At 36.4% G+C, this 26,569-nt stretch overlaps 2 protein-coding genes across 3 annotated transcripts; both read left to right on the top strand.

Annotated features, from left to right (window-relative positions):
- Nucleotides 1-1,598: 1,598 nt before the first annotated feature.
- On the top strand, nt 1,599-5,866 carry meak7 (MTOR associated protein, eak-7 homolog). Of its 2 annotated transcripts, none has more exons than XM_016274608.1 (8): nt 1,599-1,689; nt 1,871-2,033; nt 2,719-2,949; nt 3,292-3,436; nt 3,611-4,009; nt 4,083-4,201; nt 5,075-5,257; nt 5,343-5,866. In XM_016274608.1, exons 2-8 carry the CDS (start codon nt 1,875-1,877, stop codon nt 5,457-5,459), a joined length of 1,353 nt encoding a protein of 450 aa, XP_016130094.1. In that variant the 5' UTR covers nt 1,599-1,689; nt 1,871-1,874; the 3' UTR covers nt 5,460-5,866. The 2 variants fall into 2 exon arrangements, with proteins under 2 accessions (XP_016130094.1, XP_016130095.1); XM_016274609.1 differs by having other exon boundaries at nt 4,083-4,092; nt 5,343-5,447.
- Nucleotides 5,867-7,935: 2,069 nt separating this feature from the next.
- Nucleotides 7,936-24,229, top strand: LOC107587041 (1-phosphatidylinositol 4,5-bisphosphate phosphodiesterase gamma-2-like). Its single transcript, XM_016274645.1, has 29 exons — nt 7,936-8,012; nt 9,457-9,659; nt 11,401-11,553; nt 12,515-12,611; nt 12,751-12,798; nt 12,889-12,973; nt 13,174-13,257; nt 13,523-13,566; nt 13,670-13,730; nt 13,878-13,979; nt 14,058-14,176; nt 14,279-14,364; nt 14,533-14,650; nt 15,416-15,584; nt 15,671-15,766; nt 15,868-15,951; nt 16,051-16,223; nt 17,613-17,813; nt 17,966-18,085; nt 18,931-19,111; nt 19,831-19,899; nt 20,243-20,352; nt 20,765-20,855; nt 21,009-21,075; nt 21,164-21,324; nt 21,571-21,673; nt 22,939-23,136; nt 23,231-23,319; nt 23,458-24,229. Exons 2-29 carry the CDS (start codon nt 9,476-9,478, stop codon nt 23,575-23,577), a joined length of 3,213 nt encoding a protein of 1,070 aa, XP_016130131.1. The 5' UTR covers nt 7,936-8,012; nt 9,457-9,475; the 3' UTR covers nt 23,578-24,229.
- The last annotated feature ends 2,340 nt before the right edge of the window (nt 24,230-26,569 follow it).

The raw sequence follows: 26,569 nt of genomic DNA, 5'->3' as shown, positions 1-26,569 counted from the left end.
ACAGCAGTAGAGAATCTCAGCTCTGACTCGGAGCACTGGTACAGAGCTCAACAAGCCTCCATGCTGGGCGGTTGATTGATGCGCATGCGCACTGCGCAGTACATTCATTTGCGTTGCCGTGAGCTTTTGAGATTCATTCATTACATATGATAGCCTGTCTTTCTGTCTCCGTCGCACCCAAGTGAATGCTATCCTTCCCAACTGATTTGACTGTTTCCTTTTCTGTTTTTTTTACTAACACTTTCAGTTTAAGGAAATGTCCTTAAACGGCTTCTTTGAAAACTTCTGGTAAAGACTGCTGAACGTCAGCGGGCATCACGCCCAGATCTCGCATGAATCTCATGCCCTTAAAAGGCGTTTTTTATGATTTGAAAGGTTTTGTGAGGGTTCGATTTAGAGAAGGGAAAGGGGATTGAAAACGCTTATAGCTCAGTATAAACAGAACTCTATATGCATGGTAATAAACCCAACGTGTTTATATGCATTTTACAGTTAATGCTCAGCTTCCACTGGCTTGAGAGAAGTAAGGAATCCTCACAGCAGTAGAGAATCTCAGCTCTGACTCGGAGCACTGGTACAGAGCTCAACAAGCCTCCATGCTGGGCGGTTGATTGATGCGCATGCGCACTGCGCAGTACATTCATTTGCGTTGCCGTGAGCTTTTGAGATTCATTCATTACATATGATAGCCTGTCTTTCTGTCTCCGTCGCACCCAAGTGAATGCTATCCTTCCCAACTGATTTGACTGTTTCCTTTTCTGTTTTTTTTTACTAACACTTTCAGTTTAAGGAAATGTCCTTAAACGGCTTCTTTGAAAACTTCTGGTAAAGACTGCTGAACGTCAGCGGGCATCACGCCCAGATCTCGCATGAATCTCATGCCCTTAAAAGGCGTTTTTCATCGCCTGCTGAGAGAGAGCTGTAAAGCCCCACGGAACAGACAAAGCTGCTGCTTTATATCGCTGTGTTAGTCTGCCCTCTTCTGGTCAACAAGAGGTACTACATTACACCCAGTGACTGAAAAACATCAAACGAATTATAAGCCAACTATAACATGTATTATAATTATAGAATATTCATAATTATATAAATATATTATTTGGGTTTATTTTTTTTTACTCACCACATTACTGTACTGTATTATTTTTTTTAAATCATTTATTTGTTTATTTAGTTAGCAATGTTTTTCGTAGCACTCCCTTGCAGCCCCACGATTAAGTTAATTTAACAGTAGTGTATGCTTTGTGCTCTGTGTGCTCTCTTCAAAACCCTAATGCAGATACTTTTCTATATAATCAGACACCGTTTGCCATAAACAGAAAGTATTACAAAAATACTTACATTACCTTATTATAAATACTAATGAAAATATAAAATATGAATGTAAAACTAAGACTACAAAGTAGTGGTCGTAGAAAAAGTAGCTACGTTGAGATCTAACCATGTGGCGTTTTTTAATACTGGTAGATGTAGTGATAGTATTTTTAATAGAATTTCCAAATAATTTGCCTCTAGGAAAACCACTATCACTCCGCTGATGACGCAAGTCTGATCCAGCCAATCACAGCGCGTTCTGAAGTTTCTCTCCATTCATTGGTCCTCTGCGCGTGATGTAGAGCAGAACCAGGAAATCGTTTTTTGTGTGTGTTTTGTTTACATCGTCGAAATGTCAAACTGAACCGCTGACAGGTCTGAAAATCTCACTTCAGTCTTTCATAATTCAAGTGTGCACTGTAATTTTCCATGAGCACTTTAGTTTCAGTCAGCAGCTGAATCTAGGCATACATTGTATGCATTCCGTTGTGTCCGTGACACTAAATTCTATTATTTAGTTCCTTTATTTTTTTCAATCATTCGTGTTTACCCCTAGGGTGATGGGGAACGCCGAAAGTGTTGTAGCGCAGAAACGACTGGCTCGTTTTCGTCCGGATGAGAGACCTGTTATAGAGGGGATATTTGACAGGCTTCATGGAACTGGATCCTCTGTTTCATCTGGAATAACGGGCAAGGTTTTATCCCTAGACATGCTGAAGGTGAGCAGCTGTGAAATCATAATATTTTGAACTAGATCCTAGATCCTTACATTGCTGCAGTCTGTATGATAACAGTTATTTTACTAGGTTTGTTGATAACTATGCCATTGTTAGTTTGAGAGAAGAATGCATAGCACTATTCTTAACGATTTTGTGTCCCGGTGTGACATAATCTTGAACCAGTGTTATTATAGTTAAAACTAAAATAAATATAAAACTATAGACTTTAAAAAAAAGTAATACAAATGACAAAACATACAACACAATTACTGAAACTTTAAATAAAATTAAAATCTAAATATTAATAAAAACTATAATAATATTCAATGATACTAAAATAACACTGTCTTGAACTGAATGTTTCAAAAACCACATGGTGACTGATTTTAGAAAATGCCCAAATATTTCCAAGTTTACCACATACACTAATTACTTTCTCATCAAAGGAAAAACTATAAATAATTGAGTATTGTTATTGGATAAACATTTACAGTAAATGTTGCCTGATGTTATTTGTAAAAAGGTAGAAGAGTATTACAGATTATCTAATAACAAACATAAATGTAAATGACTGGTGAACAGATGAAAGTCATTCAAACTTATATATTTTTTTGGATTGCATGTCTGTGCCCACACTTAACATACATAGATATGGCGTTTTCAGTTTTCTTTTTAATTGTTTCAGATGACAATGGGAAAGATGGCCTCAGAATCAATGATAAAGAGAGTATTCCAGGGCATGCACAGCATTGATCCAGGAGTGCCACTGCCCCCTGGTGATGGGATAATTCACGAGCAGCTGGTGATTTTCCTGGCAGATATTCTTAGAGGAACTGCAGAGGAACGTGCACCTTTGGTCTTGGCAATGGCAGAGGGTGCAAAGGCTACTGCTACCACAACTGAGCAGATCAGAGATGTAAGTATCAACAAAATCTAATTATATAAAGTGTTTCAGTATCAGTGTTAAGTATTATTTATATATTATTATATTATTCATTTTTTCTTTTTTTTCAGTTTTCATTTTATTTTTGGTTTAAGTTTTAGTAATTTTGTTATGTGATTTTTTCATTTTTTTGTAGTATTAATATTTAATAATTTTAATATTTCTATATAAATTTCATCAGATAAACCACTCATGATGACCATTTAAACCCAGAAAACGCTATCAAACAATGAAGCATCTCAGTTCAATTTCTTAATCATTCTTGCTGCTATGATATCCTAATATGGATTAATAATAATAATGATTATTGAATAGTTTATGGAAGACCTGGTTTCAGCTGCAGTGCAGACTCTAGCCCACAGGGGGAATCTGCGAGCTTGGCAACCAGATCGCATGAGTGATGAGCCTCAAGGTGTTAAGCTTCTGGCAGAACAGTTGACCTCAGAATTAAAATCTCCAGGTTTGTAGCAGAAACAAACGTTGTTTTAAATTCAAATTCAAATTAATAGTATGAATGAAAAATTAAGTCTAAAATGAAGTGTATTTTTGAATAATGTGAATTAATCTGTAACCAACAGATATAGTGCACACCAAGAAATCTATTTAATATAATTAGTCCTTGTTGCTTCTATAGATCAGAATATGTGTGACATTCCTTGTCTGGAAGACTGGCTGTTCCGGATCCCAGCAATGGCCATGTTTTTGGAACTCCTGATTGGTGAGGGTCTAGGAGTTGGGTTGCCCTCCTGTCCTCCCCCAATTCTGTTGCCCCCGTGTCGGTATGCTCCCTGGAGTGACCTCCGTTGTCTCTTGAATATACCTCTTCTGATGTTCCTGTCACCTCAGCTGCCAGCTGGACACAGTGCCCCCTGGAGGCTGCTGTTCTCCACAAACATACACGGGGAAAGCTTCACCCGACTGGTGGGCAACTGCAAGAGTAAAGGTCCCACTGTCATGTTGGTAAAGGACACTAAGGGGCATATTTTCGGGGGCTTTGTGTCTCAAAGCTGGGAGGTCAAACCTCAGTTCCAAGGTGAGTTTGGAAAGAAGAAACTATAGACAGTGTTATGCATTACAATTAATGTTTCTTCTTCTTTTTGCACTAGGTGATTCCAGGTGCTTCCTCTTCTCCGTTTTTCCCTACATGAGAGTGTTCACCTGCACAGGCTATAACAATCATTACATGTACTTGAACCAGGGCCAGCAGACTTTGCCGAATGGCTTGGTGAGATCAATTTTAAAGGAGTAGTACACCCAAAAATGAAAATTTGCTGAAAATGTACTCGCCCTCAGGCCATCAAGTTGGTTTTTTTTTGGAACAGACTTGGAGAAATTGAGCATCTCATCACTTGCTCACCAATGGATCCTCTGCAGTGAATGCGTGCCGTCAGAATGAGAGTTCAAACATCTGATAAAGGCATCACAATAATCTACAAGTAATCCACACAACTCCAGTCCATCAAATTAATGTCTTGCAAAGTGAAAATCTGCAAGTTTGTAAGAAACAAATCCATCAAGGTGTTTTAACTTTCCATAATCCATTGTCCATAATAACACTTCCTCCAGTGAAAACAAAGTCCATCCCCTGTTGTCTTCTCACATCACAATACGCTGACATACTTGTTTAGCGGTTTTGGACTTTTTTCGTTTGGAAGCAGTGCATATTTCTCTCCTGATTCAGACGAGTTGACTTTTTCACTGGAGGAAGCAATATTACGGATAGAGCCCTCGTATTTTAGCCGAAATCAATGGTTTGACATTCAAAACATCTTAATGTGGGATTTGTTTGTTTCAAACATGCAGCTTTTCACTTCACAAGAAATAAAATGATGGACGGAGTCATGTGAATTACTTGTGGATTATTGTGATGTTCTTGTCAGCTGTTTGGACTCTCATTCTGATGGCACCCATTCAGCCATGCAATGCTCAGTTTCTCCAATTCTGTTCCAGTGAAGAAACTAATTCTACATTTTGGCTGGCCTGAGGGTGAGTACATTTTCAGAAAATTTTAATTTTTAGGTGAACTATTTCTTTAAACAGTGTTTAAGGCTTTACAACACTATGGAGCAAGACAAAATTTAGTTAACTGTCTTTTTAGGGTATGGGTGGTCAGCATGGCTATTTCGGTTTGTGGTTGGACTGCGATTTTGGACACGGCCATAGTAGGGCTCGACCACTCTGCACCACATATGGCAGTCCTCAGCTTTCAGGAGACGAGGACTTCAAACTGGACACCGTGGAGGTGTGGGGCGTTGGGCAGCCACCTGAAGAACAGGAGCAGGTCTGTGACAGTAGAGTTACTACAGTGAATTTTGTATTTTTGGGTTTAGCATTATGACTCAAAAAATTTTTGTGTTGACGTTCAGGATGAGAAGAAGAAAAGCATACTAGATGCAGATCCTGAAGTACAGGCCATGATGGAAATGACAGGGAAGACCCTGCACAGCCAAGGGCTCCGAGAACCTGAGGAGGATGAGGGATAGTGAAGAAGGGAAAAAAAGTTGAAGACAATGTGTAGATCAAACCAGCAGTATTTATTTTCAGTGTTTGGTTTGTGTTTGTGTTTTTACACTAGAATAGATATAGAAGAAACCACACTGTTATAAACCACTTACTGAGGTGTTTATACAGTGTCGTTTTTATGTTAATATGCAAAATCCAGGAGCTGGTTTCCTGCTTTCTGTGAAATAATTAAAATGTGCACACAAAGACCTTCTGTCAAATACTGTTAAACACTGATTATTGACAATGTGTGACTGAAGTCTACATTTCTCATCAAGTATCTGGATATTATATGGTTGCATTCTGTCTTGACTGATACATTTACTGTCTGTAAACTGGAAGATTCATTAATTAAATGAAAAATGAAAACATACTTATGAATCGTTTCCCCCAAATATTCATTTCTCCTAATGAAAAGGTAAAAGAAAGGTCAAGATTCCAACAGTTGTCTTAGAAAGATTCATCATGATATTACAAAACCATAATATTGTCGTAAAAAAGACAGTTTTGTTTCCGTCTGTTTGATTCATCACAATAATCATTTCTACTCTATTTTATGCGTTTTCAGAGTTCAGTCATTTTCATTCGATTCAGAGTGTGCAATGAACTTTAAACTGTAACTCTGATAGATGCTGTAGGCCTGCATCAATAAAATATGCAGATTACTCTTTATTGTTTGCTGCTTAGGGTGTTTTGAGTTATTATTCATATTATGTAACCACTAACAATCCTATATCAGCCTACAACATCAATAAGCGAATCATTAGTGAAACCCCTTTGGTATATAGCAATTGAGCTTTTTCAGGAGGAAGCGAGTTATATTTTACAGTAAGTTATCATGGTAATATTTTGTAGTTTTCGCGTACACTTGTTATAGATGAAACCCAACTGCCTCTTCTCGTCTGTGAGCTTATGCTTTCTGAATGCAAATGAACAATGGAATGCACTGGGTAAGGAAAGCACAGGACTTGAATACGAAATTTACTTTATAGTCTAGAATGAACTTTAAACTGTAACTCTGATAGATGCTGTAGGCCTGCATCAATAAAATATGCAGATTACTCTTTATTGTTTGCTGCTTAGGGTGTTTTAAGTTATTATTCATATTATGTAACCACTAACAATCCTATATCAGCCTACAACATCAATAAGCGAATCATTAGTGAAACCCCTTTGGTATATAGCTATTGAGCTTTTTCAGGAGGAAGCGAGTTATATTTTACAGTAAGTTATCATGGTAATATTTTGTAGTTTTCGCGTACACTTGTTATAGATGAAACCCAACTGCCTCTTCTCGTCTGTGAGCTTATCATGCTTTCTGAATGCAAATGAACAATGGAATGCACTGGGTAAGGAAAGCACAGGACTTGAATACGAAATTTACTTTATAGTCCGCGGAAGCCTTTTCTTATTCGCGTGTTTAAAGAAATAAACTTTTGGGTACTCTCACACATGCATCCTCACACACGCATCCTCATACTCACACACACATCCTCACACACACATCCTCACACTCGCACACTCACATACACACATCCTCACACACGCATCCTCACACTCGCACACTCACATACACACGTCCTCACACATGCATCCTCATACTCACACTCTCTCACATACACACACTCTCACACATGCATCCTCACACACGCATCCTCATACTCACACACTCTTACATACACACACTCACACACATCCTCACACACACATCCTCACACACTCACACACACAGAGATATCTCTAATCCGATTTCTTACTAGTGCAATTATAATTGCAGATATCTCTAATTGTCATTGTGACTAGTCGAATTATAATTATGACTCGTCAAAATACAATTGTTCCTATCTTAAATTATATTTATGGATAGTCAAAACCAACTTTTAAATGCTAAAACGGCTTGCCATAATAAACAGGTGCTTTCGTTTTCATGTCACCTCAAACTTTATTTAAAGTATGCTTATATTTTTAGACTCAAAACTGCTTTTGGGCATTCAGTTTGCATTCAGAGTCAAACATTTAGTTTGACAGAGTCATTAAAAGGTTATGTTACAGAATGCAATACACTAGAGAGAAAGACGTGAGGTCATGATGACGTCGACAATGGGTCTTTCATCAACCTGAACCTCAACCTGAACCTGAACCTGAACCTGAACCTGAACCCGTCATTGAAATAAACGCTTTTCCTGCATCAAGATGTCGCGTTTTTGGTACATTTCACATTTGCACTAGGGTACAAAAGTTGGACAGAGAAATGCACACGCGCCCTCTCTTCCCTGGGGATTTTGCATAGATAATTTTGCTTCCGGATTTTTTTTTCTTTTTTTTTCTTTTTTCATTCTTACAACGTTCTCTTCACTTCCTTGTTTAGCGAATAGAGGAACTGACCACATTGTGACTAGCCTGATCATAGATTTTTATTTTATTTTATTTTTTAAATTCTTCATTAGGCTATTTTTTATTTTTAAAAATGAGAATTAGTTTGATTACAGGAGGTGGTTTTCGACCTGGTCATTGATTTTCTTCTCTAAACTTGGGTAAGTATTTTTTATTTATTTGGATATTTACATAACGGGGTGTTACAGTAGTTGTTTATGCATGTATACATTTAATTTAAGGGCTTACATTTTTTATTAAAAATACAGTGATCAAGTTTAAGGACTTTTATAAAACTAAAGGAGTCTCTATTCATTCTTAATGGGAAAACCGTTACATCAAAGCTACATCTGCAAAAAGATGCACAGTAAATAATGTGCTAAATTCTGTACAGTTTCAGTGGTCTACAAAAAAAGTGAATTCTGCAAGAGCAGGTGTGCCTGCCTCCACAGCCTCTTATTGTTAATGAAAACAATTACGTATTGTACTTACAGTTAAGACAAGCTCGGATGTGGTAGATTCATTTTCTTACGCTGCAGAGCAACAGATCTTTGCTTGTTCTTGTCTCATGTTTATTTATGTCAACCTACATTGATTTTTTTTGGTTTATTATTGAGAGTTTTATCTTGGTGTTTGTTTAAATGTCTGGAAAGAGAGTGGTTTCTCTGTCTTGTTCACACAGAAAGCTCAAAATGGAAGAATGGAGGGTGTGGGGGGATTTACAAAGGTTTCGGAGTGGAAACCACATTGAGTTTACTGGGTTAATATTTTACTTTTAAAGAGGGACTTGCTTTGGGACACTTCCACCGTACTCTGCTACTCGTTTGCAATGCAAATATTGGCTTCTATGGGGAACCAGACATGAAACATCTATTTTGCTTGCCATGGTTCAACAGTTTGGAAAACTGACTCTAAAAGGTGCACTGTTTAGTCACAGATAACTGCTTGTCATATTCCTCTTTAGGTGGTGATCATTTCTATTATCAGAGCTGGCATGTCACACGCATGGTCGGGAAATTACAGCATTGATGTTGCCTTTCTGTTGTTCTGAGTGGACAACTCAAACGGCTTCAGTAAATGTCTTTGTTGCTACCTATGAACAGTTTCTGTGTAATCCTTCAAATATCTTCCAAGCTAAAAATGAAAATTCTGTCTTTAATTGCTCAGCCTCATGTCGTTCCAAACTTGTATGACTTTCTTTCATCTGTAGAACACAAAAATTATATTATAAAGAATGTTTCAACAATTTTGTCCATGTAATGAAAGTCACTGTGCTCCAAAACACTGAATGGACAATGAAAACACAGACAGAAAGTCATACATATTTTGAAACCATATGAAGATGAGTAAATAATGACAGAAGTTTCATGTCTGGGTGAACTGTTTATTTAATGACTTATTTGATCCATGCAGTATCTTAAATATTTGAATATGAATTAGACCACCATGTTTTGATATTCAAAGTACAGACATTTTTTGCCATTCGGTTGTAAATAAAGGGAACCTGTCAGATAAGTAACAACGTAAGTGTCATGAGACTACAAGTGTACCTGCTGCCACACAGATTGCAATAAGTAACTTCCTGTGGACGTTTGTATTTGTCAGTGTGCGGCCAAAGGCAGTGATGGCGGGCCGCATTCAGCAGGGAGACCTGACCGAGTACAAGAAGAGTCTCATTAAGCGGGACTTGGAGATGGGGATAGTGATGACCGTGTACAGACAGAGGATGGAGAGGCTTACTGTGCAGGTCATCATGGAGACACGTCAGGTGGCCTGGACGCGCACCGCCAACAAGACAGAAGGAGTGTGTGAGTGTCTTCCCTCGAGCTCATTTACACTTAAAGCTGCAGTTTCGGACTGCAGTTTTAAATTTGCATTTAAGCTGTTTGTTTTCATCTGTATGATGGCCTTGGTGTTTTTTAGTGTCATGCTTTTGCATTTAAGCTTCAGGAACTTTAGGATTAAAGTTAACTGGGCAATTAAAAACAGTATTTTATTATTTAAAAGTGATTTTTCACTTTGGAAGTTACAAATACGTGGCCATACGAAGTGGCTTTGCATGATATCAAACCAAGTGGCTTTTGCATTAACATTTATTCATTTAGCGGGTGATATTATCCAAAGCAATAAATGAGGATCATCACAAAATGTATCGACAATATTTGCAGTACACAATGCTTTCAAGGTTTAATGTACTGTATATACTCAATTTATATTTTAAAGCAATGTTTATTTTAAAGGGAAAAACATGTTAAAGTGGGTTTACTTTTGATTTTTTTGTAGGTTATTGTTTTTACAGAAATTTGAATGATTTACATTATCGGTCAAAAGTTTGGGATTGATGATAATTTAAATTTTTTTTGAAAATGACTCTTATGCTCACCAAGAATGCATTGATTTGATGCAACAAAAATACAATAAAAAAACAGAAATATTGTGAAATGTTAAATTGCAATTAATTTTAATATAAGTAACATTTCTTATTTTTATCAGTCAGAAGGTGTGATGCTTAATATTTTTGTGGAAAACTTTGACTTTTTAAAAAACAATTTTGATAAATAAAAAGTTAAATAAATAATAAAAAAATAATAAAAATCATCTCACATATAACAGGGGATAGTGAGATGAACTGACAATCGTATATTAACATTTTAGGTTGATCTGTGCAATAACAGATAGCTTATTTCAGACAGTAATCATGGGCTGTGTCTCAAAATCAAGTGAGCTACTTTGCTGTCTTAATGTTTCCATGGGCAGCAACAATTCTAACACATATGGTACCATGATCTTGTAGGAGAACACTTCTTGGGTGTGACTGTTTGGTGGTTGCCAGTAATTATGGGAGACTGTAGTGCCATCACACTTATCTCAACATGTTTCTCACCTTCAAAAAGTGCAACTCACAGTTTCTCTTTTAGTTCCTACATACTTTCTTGGCAACTTTTCTATTCTTCTCCATCTAATCTTTCCACAGTTTCTTTTATACATGACTAGTGCATTTTATACTGTGTATACTCTTACTTTTGCTGGTTATGACAACATCATGCACCTTATCATGTGTTTAAGATATTCATATAGTGACATCAATTTATGAATACAAACACCTGCCCAGAAGAATTATCTGTTTTTTTATAAGATCTGGGCCAGCGGTATTTTCAGTTTTCATTTTAAGTTTAATTGAAGTTAATAATTTTGTTATTAGTTTTTTCATATTTCTATTTAGCTTAAATTTATTTTTTATTTAAGTTCAGTTACAGTTTAGTTTCAGTAATTTTGGTGCCTCAAATTATTTTGTTGAAGCACTAAAATTATATTATTTTATTTCAGTTAGTGGCCACTTAGGCAACATTTTAAGTTTTTTTGTTTAACTTTTTCCTCTGTTTATAATTTATTTGATTTTAGTTTTAGCTTTATTTAGAATAACAAAAATTGTTATTATTTGTAATAATTTTAGTTCACAATGACATCACTAATCCGGGCTGATGAATACTCTCAGTTTATCTGAGTACGTGTATGTTTATGTTATATGTTGCGATCTCATTTTTGCAGTGGACCTTTTTGAGATCCGGGAAGTACGACCAGGAAAAAACTCCAAAGACTTTGATCGATTCAAGGACAGCAAGGATAAATATACAGACCCGACCTCATGCTTTACTATATTCTATGGCTCTCAGTTTGTTCTCAACACTCTCAGTCTGGGGGGTATGTGTGTCTTTTTATACACATTACATGTTCTAACTCTAATTAAATCACTTTATTGTCATTCCACCATATGCCCAAGTGTAATATGCAATATGCACAATGTATAGAATAAAGAAGATATAAAATTTAGTAGGCACAGCTGGCATAACGTTCATTATGAGATATGAATATATATAATGTGTGATGTGCGTGTAAGAATTATACTGTAGCATGTGACTCTAAAAAATGCTGGGTTGTTTCAACCCAACTTTGGGTCAAATATGGACTAACACAACCGTTGGTGTGATAAGGTTCAAGAGGGTCGGCGGACTGGGACGCGAGTTTTTATTAAAGTCTCTCAGTAAGTACAACAGAACAAGGCGCTCACTGCGCATTCAAACTCTCTCCGTCAATAACTCAGAATATAGCTCTACATATGCTTTTCTCCGGTGGCCCGGGTGGCCCGGGTTCCCAGTCAGTCTCTCTCTGCCTTCCATGCTCCAGGTGACCCCTTTTATCCGGTCTCTCCACACCAATTACTAAAACGAGACACAGGTGATTATCATTTGCGCTTGACCTACTTACGCACCGCTCGTCTCCTGCCTCTCTCTCCCGGTGCAGACCTCACTGAACCACGCCCCCCTCCCCACAGTTGGGTTACATTTTTACATAAAATTTTTAACCCAAAAGTTGGGTTAGTCCATATTTCACCCAAAGTTGGGTTGAAACAACCCAGCATTTTTTAGAGGGTACTGTAAGTACTATAATAGACTATTCAAGGAGTCACTTCCTCTCTTTCAATATGTTTTAAATTCTTTTGATATAAAACCGCATTTTGCTTTCCTGTGTTGATGGAGATTTTATTCTTTGTCTGGTTAAAAAATGACTGACAAAGGAAGAATATGATGGGTTCCTAAAATAATCTGAAGAGAAAAAGCTAGCTGCATTGTTTTTAGCGCTGATAGCATTTGCTGTTCCACAGCTGATTCAGTGGAGGATGCAGAGAAATGGCTGACAGGACTAGAGTTACTCAGACAAGAAACACTGGTCCCCACCGTGACACGAGTCCACATGAGTCTGTGTGTATTCAGGTTTAAGTCCCCACCAGAATAGAAAAACAGGTACACACATCACACACACACTGTGTACCTTGTGTATCCATAAACCGTAACACAAATCATGTGTTTGTTTCATTCTCTGTTTTTCCCTCTACTGTAGTTGGCTGAGGAAGCAGATGTACTCGGTTGATCAAACAAAGAAAAACAGGTTCTCCTCTTTCTCTTTCACCTTCATCTCAACCAGTCTCACTTTTGTTTCTGTCTCACCTCGTTATTGCTCCTTTTCTCTCTCTCACAGCATCACCCTGAAAGAGCTCAAGTCTCTTTTGCCACAGATGAACTTTAAAGCACCAGGTGGACGTTTTTTGAAGGACAGAATTGGGGTATGAATGACAAACTGAGTACACATTATCTTGACGGAAGTATATGCTTTGCATCATATGGAAAACTTTATGGCAGCTAAGTAGGAACATTTCCTCTCCTAAAGTTTTGCAGATGATGATCTGTGTTTTCAATTTTCTTGTTTTAAGACGTGTAGTAAATGGCTCTAATTGCTCTGAAAGTGTCAACTTTATATTTTAAGACGGTGGGAGCAAAGAAAGAAGTTCTGGATTTTGAGCAATTTCACAAATTCTACAATCTATTGATGTTTGAAAACCAAAAGATGGTAAGTGTGCAGTTTAGTTGTGCTGAATAAAATGCGCTTTATATACACTGCCGTTCAAAGGTTTGGGATCAGTAAGATTATTTTAAGATGTATGAAGTAAAAATAGTAATATTGTAAATTATATTGCCATTTTAACTGTAATACATATTTTTTCAGCATTCTTTGATGAATAGGAAGTTCAGTAGGAAGGAACAGGATTGTAAAATGTAAAAGTCTTTACTTTTCTAGCATCATCTATAGTGTATGTTGTTTGTCATTTTGTCAGATTCTAGACGAGTTTAAAAACGAGTCGTGTGCTTTCATCATGGGGTAAGAAACGGCCAAACATTATTTTGATTGAAGCAGTTCTTTAAATGTGTGTCATGCTAATGTTCTCATTCTTATTGAGTGTCTGGTATGTTTTTCTCTGCAGTAATGGTGATCAGCCTATTCAACTCTGCGATTTTCAAAGATTCCTTTTATTTCATCAAAGAGTAAGACTTTTTGCTCATCCATTCATCTGATCATATATATATATATATATATATATATATATAGTCTATTCCAGTCAAATATATCTATTTAATTTAAATACTATTTCAAACACTTAGTTTCAAACAAACTGTGAATTTATTTCATAGGAGACTTGGGCCAACAATCTGAATCAAGTCCGAGAGCTTATGACCATCTTCATCGATGACACCATGAGGAAGACCAACGATCCAGCCTTTACCGTTGAAGAGGTACAGGTTATAGAGATCTGTGTACTGTATGTTTACTTTAAGTGATGTGTTTCGAGAGCTTTCTCTCTGTCTTTCTAGTTCCTCAGTTTTCTCTTCTCCAAAGAGAACTCTATTTGGGATGAGAAGTTCTCTGAGATTTGCCCACTGGACCTGAACAATCCTCTGTCACACTACTGGATCAACTCTTCTCACAACACGTCAGTGCTGTAGTTCTTCATGCTCCTAACACACATGCAGCAGCTTCTCCTCTTCATGATGAACTTCCTGTGCTACTTCATGTGTTTTGCTTTTATTCACAGATATTTGACTGGAGATCAACTGCGCAGTGAGTCCTCAACAGAAGCTTATGTGCGCTGCCTGAGGCTGGGTTGCCGCTGTATTGAGTGTCAGTGAACCATACCCTCATTTTTTAATAAATATTTTTTAATACTCTTTTAAAGGAATGCATGTCCTTTTCTACTTCATTTTATGCATTGATATTGCAGTGACAAAATTGTTCTGAAATCAATGGGAGTCAGTCTGATGACCTGAATGTTTCTTTTTTCCAATGCAGTGGACTGCTGGAATGGTCCAGAAGAACCTGTCATATACCATGGACGTACCATGACCTCCAAGATAAAGTTTAAGGATGTGGTGAAGGCCATCAATGATCATGCTTTTGCAACGTCTGAGTTAGTCATTAACAACACACACATTTATTTGTGAGGTTTTGTAAAATACATTTCGCCTAACAGAGGGAACGTCACTCTGTTAGGCGAAATTAATTTTACGAAACCTTTCAAAAACATATCAGGGTCATAATCCGTCCCAAAATGAAAATAAAAAAGCAGTTACATTTTGTATAAAAAAGAAAATCAAACCTATTTTCGGAACACAAATATATATTATTTTGTAGTAGTACCTCTAAATTTGCATTACTGCCACATGAAAAAATAATAATGAACAATGATATATTATTTTAAATATAAAATGTCATACAGCATGGATGATATTTGTTGTACTACCTTTAATTGATGGTAATTTTTTTTTTTTCAGATTCACTAAAGTAATCTAATGAGAATGCCATTGAGAATATTTGTAATTTGCAACAAAATCTCAAAAGTAAAACATCTGGATACATTACGATAATAAGAATTTTGGGTTAAAATGTGCCTATTTATAATGAGAATACTGTCATAATCCATAAAAATCTAAATGGTCCTTAAAATAGCTTTCATTGTTTTATGCGAAATTTCATTTCTTGTTTTTTTGTTTTGATTTTGAGATTAAATGTGACCTGTACATGTTTTTTTTTTAAAGTTTCTTCACTTTGTCTACTTTTTTTTGTTATACTTGTATAAGTAATTTTTAAAATCAAAATAATTAAAAATGAAATTGATGCATCTGGAAATGTGTAGTATTTTGAACTAGGTTTATGAACATGTCACTTTTTGCAGGTATCCTGTGGTGCTGTCTATAGAAGAACACTGTGACGTCAAGCAACAGAAAATGATGGCTCAGGTGTTCAAAGATGTTTTCCAAGACAAGCTCCTGACCGAGCTGCTGGAACCAGAAGCGGAACAACTGCCGTCACCAACCCAACTGAAGGGCAAGATCATCATCAAGGTAGAAAAGCTTCACTGGAAAATTCTGCAATGTCTTTGATTTTTACAGTGCAATCCAAAGCCATGCAATCTCACTTTTTCATGCAGCACAAGAAACTGAATATTGATGAGACCTTTAATAAAAAGGACCTACGGAAAGGAGATAAGCAGGGAGAGCTCTTCATCTGGGATCCAATCGATGAGGTGCCAAAGTCCAGTGAACATTGTCACGGCTTGTGTGATTTTCATCTTATTCCAGTTTCCTTACTTGATTATGATTGTAATTTCTGTGTCTCCATGTTCAGAGATGGTACAAGCACTACTGCGTGATCGGGAATAAGACATTGTATTATGCTGAGGAGAATGAACTAGAGGAGGATGTTGGAAAGGTGAATCACTGAGACTCTATTTTAGAATGAGATTCACTTGGAAAATGCCAAAAATTAAGGGCATTAACTGTAATTCAAATGTATCACCTCTCATCTCAGGGTGGTACAGAGCTTCATCAGTCAGAGCCCTGGTTTCACGGGCGGATGTCAGAGGGCAGACAGACAGCCGAGAGACTGCTGCAGGAATATTGTGCAGATTCGGGTGGAGTTGACGGGACATTTCTGGTGCGGGCGAGTGGCACCTACGTCAATGATTGCACCCTCTCATTCTGGTAATGTAGGCCTGCTCTTATACTCTTCAGAGAGGGAGGAGGGATGGTTTTCCATTTCGTTTTTTCTCTCCATTTTATTTATTGACTTTAATTTAGTCTTTTCAAATGGAAGAAATAGGGGAAAAAGCAGAATATGCCATTTATATGGGTCAGTCTTGCTATACAGTACATTTTCATGTCTTGTCAAACTGTATGTTTTATTATATTGAATAATATAGAATGAATCTGGCGATTTGTTAAAGATTGGAATCAAAATTATATTAGTGACATTGCTTATTTATGCAATTAGTACTGCTACTTAGTAATATTTAGCACAATTTCACAACTATGTGAATGTGGGGTACATTTTTAATAATTTTACTACTTTAGTTTGAGTGGCAAAAATGTTCCTGTGGCAAAAAGTTTTTTTCTTAAAGACCCATTTTTCTTAACCACACGAGGATTGACATAATATTTGATGGGGGAAAACAATGGATTAAATTCATTTAAAAAAATATTCCATCCTATCTGATTAAAAATACAGAAATCAGTATGATAATACAGGTGCATATCAATAAATTAGAATGTCGTGGAAAAGTTCATTTATTTCAGTTAAAAAAAAATGCATATGGATATGCTAATTTAAATAAGTCATATATTTCAGTAATTTCTACTCTATTAATTTTATTTGAGCTTGTCCCTGTGGTAAACAGTTTTTTCTTAATTTGTGATATGACATTATCACATAGGAAGTGACATAATATTGGGTGGGCAACACAACAATACAAACCTCATTACATTTTAGCATTGAATTTGATTCATTCTTTTTTTAATTTAAAATATGTATGATAATATCAAGTATGATTATCAACATTTCAAAGATGGATGAATAAAATATCACAATTAACGTCAAGTTGACACTCTCTTGTAAGTGAACTGCCTTTTAAATTTAATTTAAATTATATTAATATAATTTAATTTATATAATTAGATTTAAATAAGTTATGTATTACTGTAGTTTCTACCATATTGAGTTAGCTACTTTAGTTTAAACAATTCCCGTTTGTATAAAACTTTTTTTTTTTAATAATGACATCTTCCAGGAAGTGATTCTTAATTCCTCATTGACCAAAATGGCTACCCTCAGCTCTTTATGTCCATCCTTGATTTTAGTTTTCTTTCAGTTTTATAAATAATCAAGTCATAAATAATAAATTTCCATGCCTGAGGTCGACTAGCTTCTGAAAGAAATACCATTTCATTACAATACATTTTTATAGGTTTCAGAGAGTGCTGCTTAGCAAGAATGATCCATATGATTCATGTTAATATATATATATTTATGTATTTTGTTCATCACAAATGCACGGAAATGCACATTTAAGTAAATTCCCAGTGTGGTCCTTACAGGCGCGGTGGACGAGTTCAACATTGTCGAATCCGTTCCTGCTTGGAAGGAGGCCACACTGTCTATTTCCTCACAGACAACCTGCACTTCCCCAGTGTGTACGTGCTTATCCAGTATTACAGAGACAACCTTCTCCGCTGTCAGGATTTTAACCTGCGCCTCACTGAATTAGTGCCTCAACCAGACCAGCACCTGCAAGAAGGGTAAGTCAATACTTGCCACACACAAACAAACTTCATGGTGTTTACCACATCCCGGCCAGCAGGGCTGTAGAAAACCACATAGACGGCTTCTTTTAACGCCCACGAGCATCTGCAGACACACCGTAGACGTGAAACTGTGGTTTTGTCTTCAGTTGGTTTTACAGTAACTTGAGTCGGGGAGAGGCGGAGGACTATCTCATGAGGATCCCTCGAGATGGAGCCTTCCTCATCAGACAGAGAGAAGATTCAGACTCTTACGCCATCACCTTCAGGTGCTACTCTGTTTTTTTTTTTCTCCTGGAGAAAAAGTAGAAACAAATTTTCACTCAGGAATTTTGAATCCAAATCAATTAAAAAGAAACGTCAAGTAAAACATTTAATTAAATGTGAAATTTTGAAGTAGAAAACTTGTATTTTCTTGTAAAACATCTTTGTTTTGTTTACAGTATCCTTTTTTACAGTGTAACAGTGCTTGCTAAGATTGCTTTTTAAAACATAACCTATAGTAATAAACTCAAATGCTTAAGTTCTCCGTCTACATCATATTTTGAATAATGTGGTTTGTTGAGGAGAGATGTGCTATGTTTTATAAGTGATTGAACCTATGGTTTTCATCTGGTAGATGAAAAAACAGACAAAAAATGATGATGTGGATCATGGGATGGTTCCTGAACCATTTATTATTTGGATAAAGAGAAAAAATTGTGCGTGTATTTTATGTGCTGAAACTCAAATGTGAAAGGTCATGTTTCATCTAAACATCAATATTTGTGAGATTTATTTTACCTGAACAGATTTAAGTTTAAAAGATAGATGTTTTTTGCCACTGCATTGCACTGTCAATGATTTGTGAATTTAAGATGGAAATGAAATGTTCTTATGCACATTTCTTAATGGGAGATTTGTGGTATTTTATTTAGATATATAGATATATATTTAGTTACACACACACACACACACACACACACACACACACACATATATATGTAAATTATTTTCTAGAAAAAAAAATTGCCTGAAGACTCACAATAGCTTGGTGGTGGTGGTGTTTTTGTTATTTAATGTAATAATGATTGTAATTCATAGAGTTTATTTTTTTTTATGGGTGCTGAAACAGAGGTGAAGGGATTGTGAAGCACTGTCGGATACACAAAGAGGGATCTATGTATGTGCTGGGCACCTCCAGCGAATTTGAGAGCCTGCTGGAATTGGTGGACTATTTCCGAAAGAAACCACTGTATCGAAAGATCAAATTGCGCTACCCGGTCACACCAGAACTGGTGGAACGCTTCAGTTCGGTAAGTAATAAAGCAACATAAAAATAACTCTATTTCAGGGCAAAGCAGACAAGATACTTCTTTTCTAGAGTTCACTTAAAACATTGCCAACTGCGGGCTGTACTGAACACTGTGCAATGATTGTACAAAAGTTTGTCTTTGTGTGCAGCATCTGTACACACTCTTCAAAGTGAACAAGGGCATGTGCACCTCTTCCTTTGCTAAGGCCACAGTTTGCATGTTACACTTGCATGCTTTCATCTCTAGTAGCTCTGTTGGTCTCTTCTCCTTTTTCCAATCAAAGTTCAGGCCAAAGGTTCTGATTTAGCAGAAGTATAATATGCTCTAAAGTGCCATTGTATGATATAAATGTCTTTTTATTTAGAATTTCTTTCACTTCTTGAGGCTTTGCTAACGTATTTTTGCCCTCTTCCTGTGGCTAGTGTTACACGTTTATGCATCCTCCCACCACAAAGCACATTTCCCCAGTGTCACAGCCTGAAAGAGCGACTAACCTAAATAAGGACCTTAATTGCTTGAACATGATGTCTGATTAATGTATTTATTTTTATTTTTTTTTCATTTTACACTAATTTTAAAAGAAGCATTTTATGTGAACCACGACTGCATTTGATCAAAAACACAATAGCTGTTTTCTAAATCTAAACGTATAGGTTTTGCTTGTTTTAAGTCTGATGTGCAGGGGAGAAAAGCCTAAGAAATGTTTTATGTCTTTTCAGATAACCATATCTGCTTCACTTTATGATTCTAAACAGTACGTGGAGGCCAACGAGATAGAGCCGTCTCTGGTAAGCACTTTGAAGAGCAAACACAGCGCCTGCGTGTTAGCATGCGCAAGAGGTCATCTCGTGTGGGCTGGGGAGGAAGTGGTGGCGCTGGCTATCTCTTTCTCTCACGTAGGAAACTGATCGCCTCGAAAGAGGAAATGCAGCCTGGCTAAACGAGCAATGTCATGTTTAGTGTGTATGCCATAAATGCTTCATGTTTCTAGCTCGAACGTAATTCACAAATTCCCTTTAAAGAAAATTTATCTTAGTCTTCACACTCTTTGAACCGCTGAAGGCTTGTGTGGGTTGCCTCAGTGCTGTTGCAGATTTGTAACAAGATTGAACTCATTTTGATGTGTTGCAGCCCCATAGCACGGTGAAGGCCCTCTATGACTATAGGGCCATGCGGTCAGATGAGCTCACTTTTTATAAGGGCACTTTGATCCATAATGTGACCAAGGAGGCAAATGGATGGTGAGATTCTTTGCAAATGTGTAGATAATAAGCAATAATAGCTATTTACCCTTGCAATAAAAAAAGAAGCTGTGGTGGTGTCATGGTATACAGTGAGAGCATCAAATGATGATACTGAAAGATTACCATATAAAGTTACCTCAGTATTTACATAGCACTTCAAGGTACACTACTGATCAGGAGTTTGGGGTCAGTAAGGTTTTTAATGTATTTTGTACATTCATTTGATTAAAAATACAGTAAAAAAAAATGGGAATGTTGTGAAATATTGTTACAATTTAAAGATCTTACTGAGGTCATATCATTCACTTATTACACTATCAGGCATTACAAAAACCATGGGGTGATTTTAATTGCTTAAATTTTGATAAACCAACATGTAATTTCTCCATCTATCTGCTGATCCCAACAGGTGGAAAGGAGACTATGGTGGAAAACTGCAGAAATATTTCCCTTCAAATTATGTAGAAGAAGTTGCCGATGCATCTGAGGCCAATTACCAAGTAAAGAATATAACAAATGTGTATATTTGACATCACAGATATGTCATTCAGTGCTAGTTAGTACAGTATTTTGCATGCTTATTTACTTAAATACATAGAGAATATCTATATTCAAAACATAGAATGTCTTTAAGATTAGATGTTCTCTTTCAGGGCGATGAGGAAAATCCATTAGGCAACTTATGTAAAGGAATAATGAACATCTCGAAGTGTACTGTCGGTAAGATTATTTATCTTCTGAGTCACCTGAACTCCTGTACATTACATGTTTTAATAATGGTATTTTGCACTCATTTTGCCGTTTCCAGTGCGTTCAGCCAAATACGGCAGGCCTGTGGTGGTGACGCTGCAGGATAAGGAGAATAAAGCGATGCCGTTTGATTTGGCCACTGAGACCACCGAGGAGCTGTACGAGTGGTATCAGGTGGCCTGGGACATCACACAGAGAGAGGAAAACCGAGAGTTTGAGGTCTGTCTCACACGCTTAGACTGTTGACTTGTCCTAAATAGGGCAAACTGGGGCTAGTTGTCACAACAGGGAAGTTCTCACAAGGTTTTGAGTCACTCGTCCTGTAAATATAGTTGAAGCCAGACTTCAGTGGGTGTTTAAATGCTAGGTGTAGCCCTAGATTTAACCATTGTCATTTTAAGTATACAGTGAAGTACTTCAAATATAATGTTGGGGTGGTGTTTATAAATGTTTACAATATTGCAGAAAAAAAAGCAAAAGGAGGTTGAGGATAGAGAAGAGGTGGCCAGCGAGATGTCTGAACTGGTCGTTTACTGCCAGCCTCGCAGCAAAGACAAAGACCGCTTTGGTATGACTAATATAATAATAATAAATATGAATTTATACTACCGTTCAAAAAATAAATGAATACTTTTATTCACCAAGGATGCATTAAACTGATCAAAAGTGACAGAAAAGACATTAAAATAATTTTTCAAATAAATAATGTTCTTTTGAATCCTCAAAATACTATACAGTAACAGTTTGCACAAAAATATTAAGCAGCACAACTGTTTTCAACATTGTTGAAAAACGATGATAAGAAATAAGTAATTTCTGCTAAAAAAAAATCAGCTTTGCTATCATAGGAATAAATGACATTTAAAAATATATTAAAACGATTAAAATGTTTAAAAAACAATTATTTTAAATTGTAATAATATTTCATAATATTATTGTTTTTCTGTATTTTTGACCAAATATTTGCGACGCAGCATTATTTTAGCATAACTGAGATACTATTACAGATTTTATTCATTTGATTTATTTTTGTGTTTTCATTTTAATTTTATTTAAAGTTTTTTCAAAAAGTTTTTTATGTTAGTTGTAGTTAACTAAATTAATCTTGGTAAGAAGTGGGAAAAGTAAGGAGAAAAAAGGCTTCTGGACTGCTTTTTTTTCAGTCATTACAATCTTATTTAAAATGATTTGGATTATTCAATCAGAATTTATTCACATAAACAGAAAAAGATTTACACACACACACACAGTCTGGTCAGCTTTCCTTGTGGGGACTCTCCATAGGCGTAATGGTTTTTCTACTGTACAGACCGTATATTCTTTTGCCCTACTCCAACCCTACCCCTAAACCCCTCACAGGAAACTTTCTGCATTTTTAGATTTTCAAAAAACTTAATTCTGTACGATTTATAAGCGTTTGTACCCGCGGGGACCACAATTTAGGTCCCCACCATGACACGAGTCCCCATGAGTCTGTGTGTATTCAGGTTTAAGTCCCCACCAGGATATATAAACCAGTACACACACACACACACACACATATATATAGTGTTTAACAGTTTTCATATTTTCTTTTTTCATACTTATTCATATATATGATCAAATTGCATTTTTTTTATATATACAGTATATATATATATATATATATATATATATATATGTATGTGTATATATGTGTGTGTGTGATTTATATATTTATATTTTATTATAATAATTTTTAAAGTCATTTAAAATTTTACAAAATGCATTATTATATTTTTTTATTATTATCTTTGGCCTCTTAAAAACAGGGCAGTCACTGAAGTATTTTCTGTAGAGATTTAGTAAGTAAATAAATAAATGTGTCCTCAGATGATAACGGATTGAACCCTATATGGCTCGGGCCGAACTATCAGCCTTCGGAGGCATTTACTTTCAGCGTGTATGAACCAGACCTCACCTTTCTGCGCTTTGTGGTCTTTGAGGAGGACATGTTCTCTGATCCCAACTTCCTGGCCCAGGCTACGTTCCCTGTGAAAGCTGTTCGCTCAGGTAAGTCTATCAGCTTCATTCAATTATTGTTTTGTGAAACATTGTGCAAATGAAAGCAGATTTAAGTACAAATACTGAGCTGCTGCTTTCACAGGGTACAGATCAGTCCCTTTAAAGAATGGCTTTAGTGAAAACCTGGAGCTGGCATCTCTACTGGTGTATGTTGATATACAGCAGGTGGAGGTAAGAAACGTCTTTTAAAACAGACTTTTTGTTGATTATGTAATGAATTATTTTAAGAAAAGAATCTCATTTTATTTTATTGAGAATATTATGTTAGTGTAATGGAAATCCCCTGTCATATCTGACTTGTTTCTTCAGAAAGCGCAGGAGGAACTTTACTCCTCCTCGAAACAGTTGCAAAAGAAGCAGGCGGAGTTAAGCAACGAGTTCTGTCTCTACAACTCTCACTCCAACCTGCAGCGCAGTGCGACCCCCTGATTTCATGTACTCGGAAAAAAAATCAACAACAGCAAGTTCTACTCGTGATGAAAACTAGCAAGTCTAGTTCCCTTCCGGTCTGGTTCTAATGCTCTTATGGGTCTCTTCCTCTCGGTTCTGCTGCTCTATTACTACTGGTTCCCTAACAGGCCCCAAAGACAGGAAGTTGCAGCCATCTCACTTTTGTGGTCACACAGGAACAAATCGCAAAGAGAGTTTGAGCAATACTCACGGGTGAATTCTCTGTGGAAGGTGTAGCTACAGCCCAGAAGTCGTAAAACTCTTTAAATTGAGGGCATAAACTGCATGAAGGTTTTTTTTGTTTGTTTTTTTTTGTAACTGTGAAACTGTTCATCTGCTGTCTTCATTTGATTGTAACATTTCATTTGCAGCTGTATTAAACATTTCCTTATTGTCTGAAAATTTCAAATAGCAAACAAGACATGTTGTTTATTTCTCGTTTTTAATATGCATAGGAAGTTTTATCAGGTTTGTTTGGATATGTAAGCGATAATGCACAGTCTGACAGTTATCATCTCAAAATAAATGACTTGCTTGTTTTAGTTTTTTTGGTATAATGGCCATCTGTTTTGTACATTATCTCGACTATTACACAGCTACTCACCAAATAAATAAATATGTGGACACGAAATGTTGAATGATGTTTTTTTTTTTTTAATGCTTTTATTTATTCTCGTTTTTAATATGCATAGGAAGTTTTATCAGGTTTGTTTGGATATGTAAGCGATAATGCACAGTCTGACAGTTATCATCTCAAAATAAATGACTTGCTTGTTTTAGTTTTTTTGGTATAATGGCCATCTGTTTGTACATTATCTCGACTATTACACAGCTACTCACCAAATAAATAAATATGTGGACACGAAATGTTGAATGATGTTTTTTTTTTTTTAATGCTTTTATTTGTTTATTGTCCTAAAGCTTTCACTATAAGAAAAATGTACAATGCACAACATCTTCAGCCTATTAACAAGACAAACACTGCAATATTATTACAATAATCTCATTCTCACTGCAACTGATAAATTGCCCATGAACAATGTCAGTATAGGAAGCAGAAAATATCAAGAATCAGGTGTTCCAGATATAAAATATAATAAAAACAGGCAGTAAAAGTGCACAGTGTTGCAAAGATATAAGAAGCCTGTATGACCTTGATTTTAACAAAGGTATTTTAGCAATCATGCTGTCATTTACAACATGCTGTTGTCTGCGACTTCAGATAGGGACTTGCCAAGCACAAAAACTATGTGCTTGGCTTATATCTGACTTCAGTGCTTGTGATGACATTTCATAATCTCTCATGTACGCATTTAGTTCTGCAACTGGGGCAAACCATTTGACAAAGATTCACATTAAGCAATCTCAGACAGCTTTCTGCAGTCTCCACTGGTTAAACACAGTTGCTCATTTTTGATAGTCTGGCCAGTTCCCACTATTGAAGTGAAGCGTCTGTCTCACATTGAACCTGAACATTACAGTATGCTAAACAGTGTCTGTAGAGGATGTGGGGTTTAATGTAACATAAAACGGAATCTTTAACAAGACATATCAGCAAATATCAAAAATCCTTAGATGATTCAAGTTTAGGATCAGAAATGAATAAAATCTTCGTTCCTACTACAAAGACTGAACAAGATTTTACTCATTTGTGTTTTACAAACATTAAAGGTCAAGCAGAACATCATCAGCAAAAAGAGCGACGAAAAAAGAAAACAAATTGCTGCATACAGCTGATTGCAAGGAATATGAGGTTAATAATGGTTCATGCACACTACATGTATGGTTATTATACTTAAATTATACTAAAAATTAGAGAACAACCTACAATTTCCAAAAGTTTCAAGGTCACTGCTTAGTCCTATTGGATTTGAAGCTATCCTAACAGGAGTAGAAGGGCAGTTTTTAAGCATGTTTCATAAATTAATTGTATTCTGAAACACAGTAAAAAAAACTTAAATGAGATATTTGAAAATAATTGACTAGAGAACACTTACAGATACCTCCAAGTTCTTGGTGTTAATCTGGCACCTGGTGCTACTTTATATGACAAACCTTATTTAACTGATAACATTCCTCCAATTTTCACTGAGATTACAAGATAGCGGGCCGCTCTAAGGTGACTGAAACCCTGCGAGGAGACGGCTATTGCAAGAGAGTTGGTCATTCCAAATCTGTGATTTCTCAAATATTGCAGCTTTACAATGACATTAGTCCCCCAAAAAGGCCACGTCCACGTAAGAAAAATGGATGAGAAGACAGGATAATGCGGAGACTCACCTTTGCTGTCGTTGTTGTGTGGAGAGAGGAGAACTGGTCCAAAGTTCACTTTAGTGATGAGAGCAAGTTTAATTTATTTGGGTCTGATGGGAAACATTTTGTTCGGCGTCAAACTGAGGAGAGACTGAAGCCCAAGTGTGTAAAGAAGTCAGTGAAAGGTGGAGGAGGAAATGTCATGGTTTGGGGGATGTTTTCTGCAGCAGGAGTTGGGCCTCTTATACAGATACATGGCAGGTGAATGCAAATGTTTATCAGAACCTCCTACAGCAACATGCTGTTTCTTCCCTGCAAGCATCTCCCAATCAGCCTGCAATTTTCATGCAAGACAATGCACCTGTCACACTGCAAAAGAGGTAAAGCAGTTCCTTGAAGCTAAGAACATTGAAATAATGAAATGGCCGGCCCAGAGTCCTGATCTCTGGAACATCCTTGGCAACAAAGTTATGGCTAAAAAAACACTACAGTTACTAAACTATTGAAGAGAGCAGAAGAAGAGTGGATCAAGATCACACCAGCGCAGTCTGAAAACTATGTCCTGTGGCCGCAGATGTGCTGAAGTCATTCAAAGCAAGGGCCTCTACACTTCCTACTAATTTCTGACAGCTGTAACCCCCCAAAATTTTAGTTGTAATTTTTTGTGCAACAGTGGTTACTGTTACTGTTTTACACAAAATAAAGTTTTTGGTTGAAA

Source organism: Sinocyclocheilus grahami, unplaced genomic scaffold (genome assembly GCF_001515645.1).
Source record: "Sinocyclocheilus grahami isolate Dianchi unplaced genomic scaffold, SAMN03320097.WGS_v1.1 scaffold88.1, whole genome shotgun sequence".
NCBI classification, from domain to species: domain Eukaryota; kingdom Metazoa; phylum Chordata; class Actinopteri; order Cypriniformes; family Cyprinidae; genus Sinocyclocheilus; species Sinocyclocheilus grahami.
This window is presented reverse-complemented; position numbering and strand designations above follow the sequence as displayed.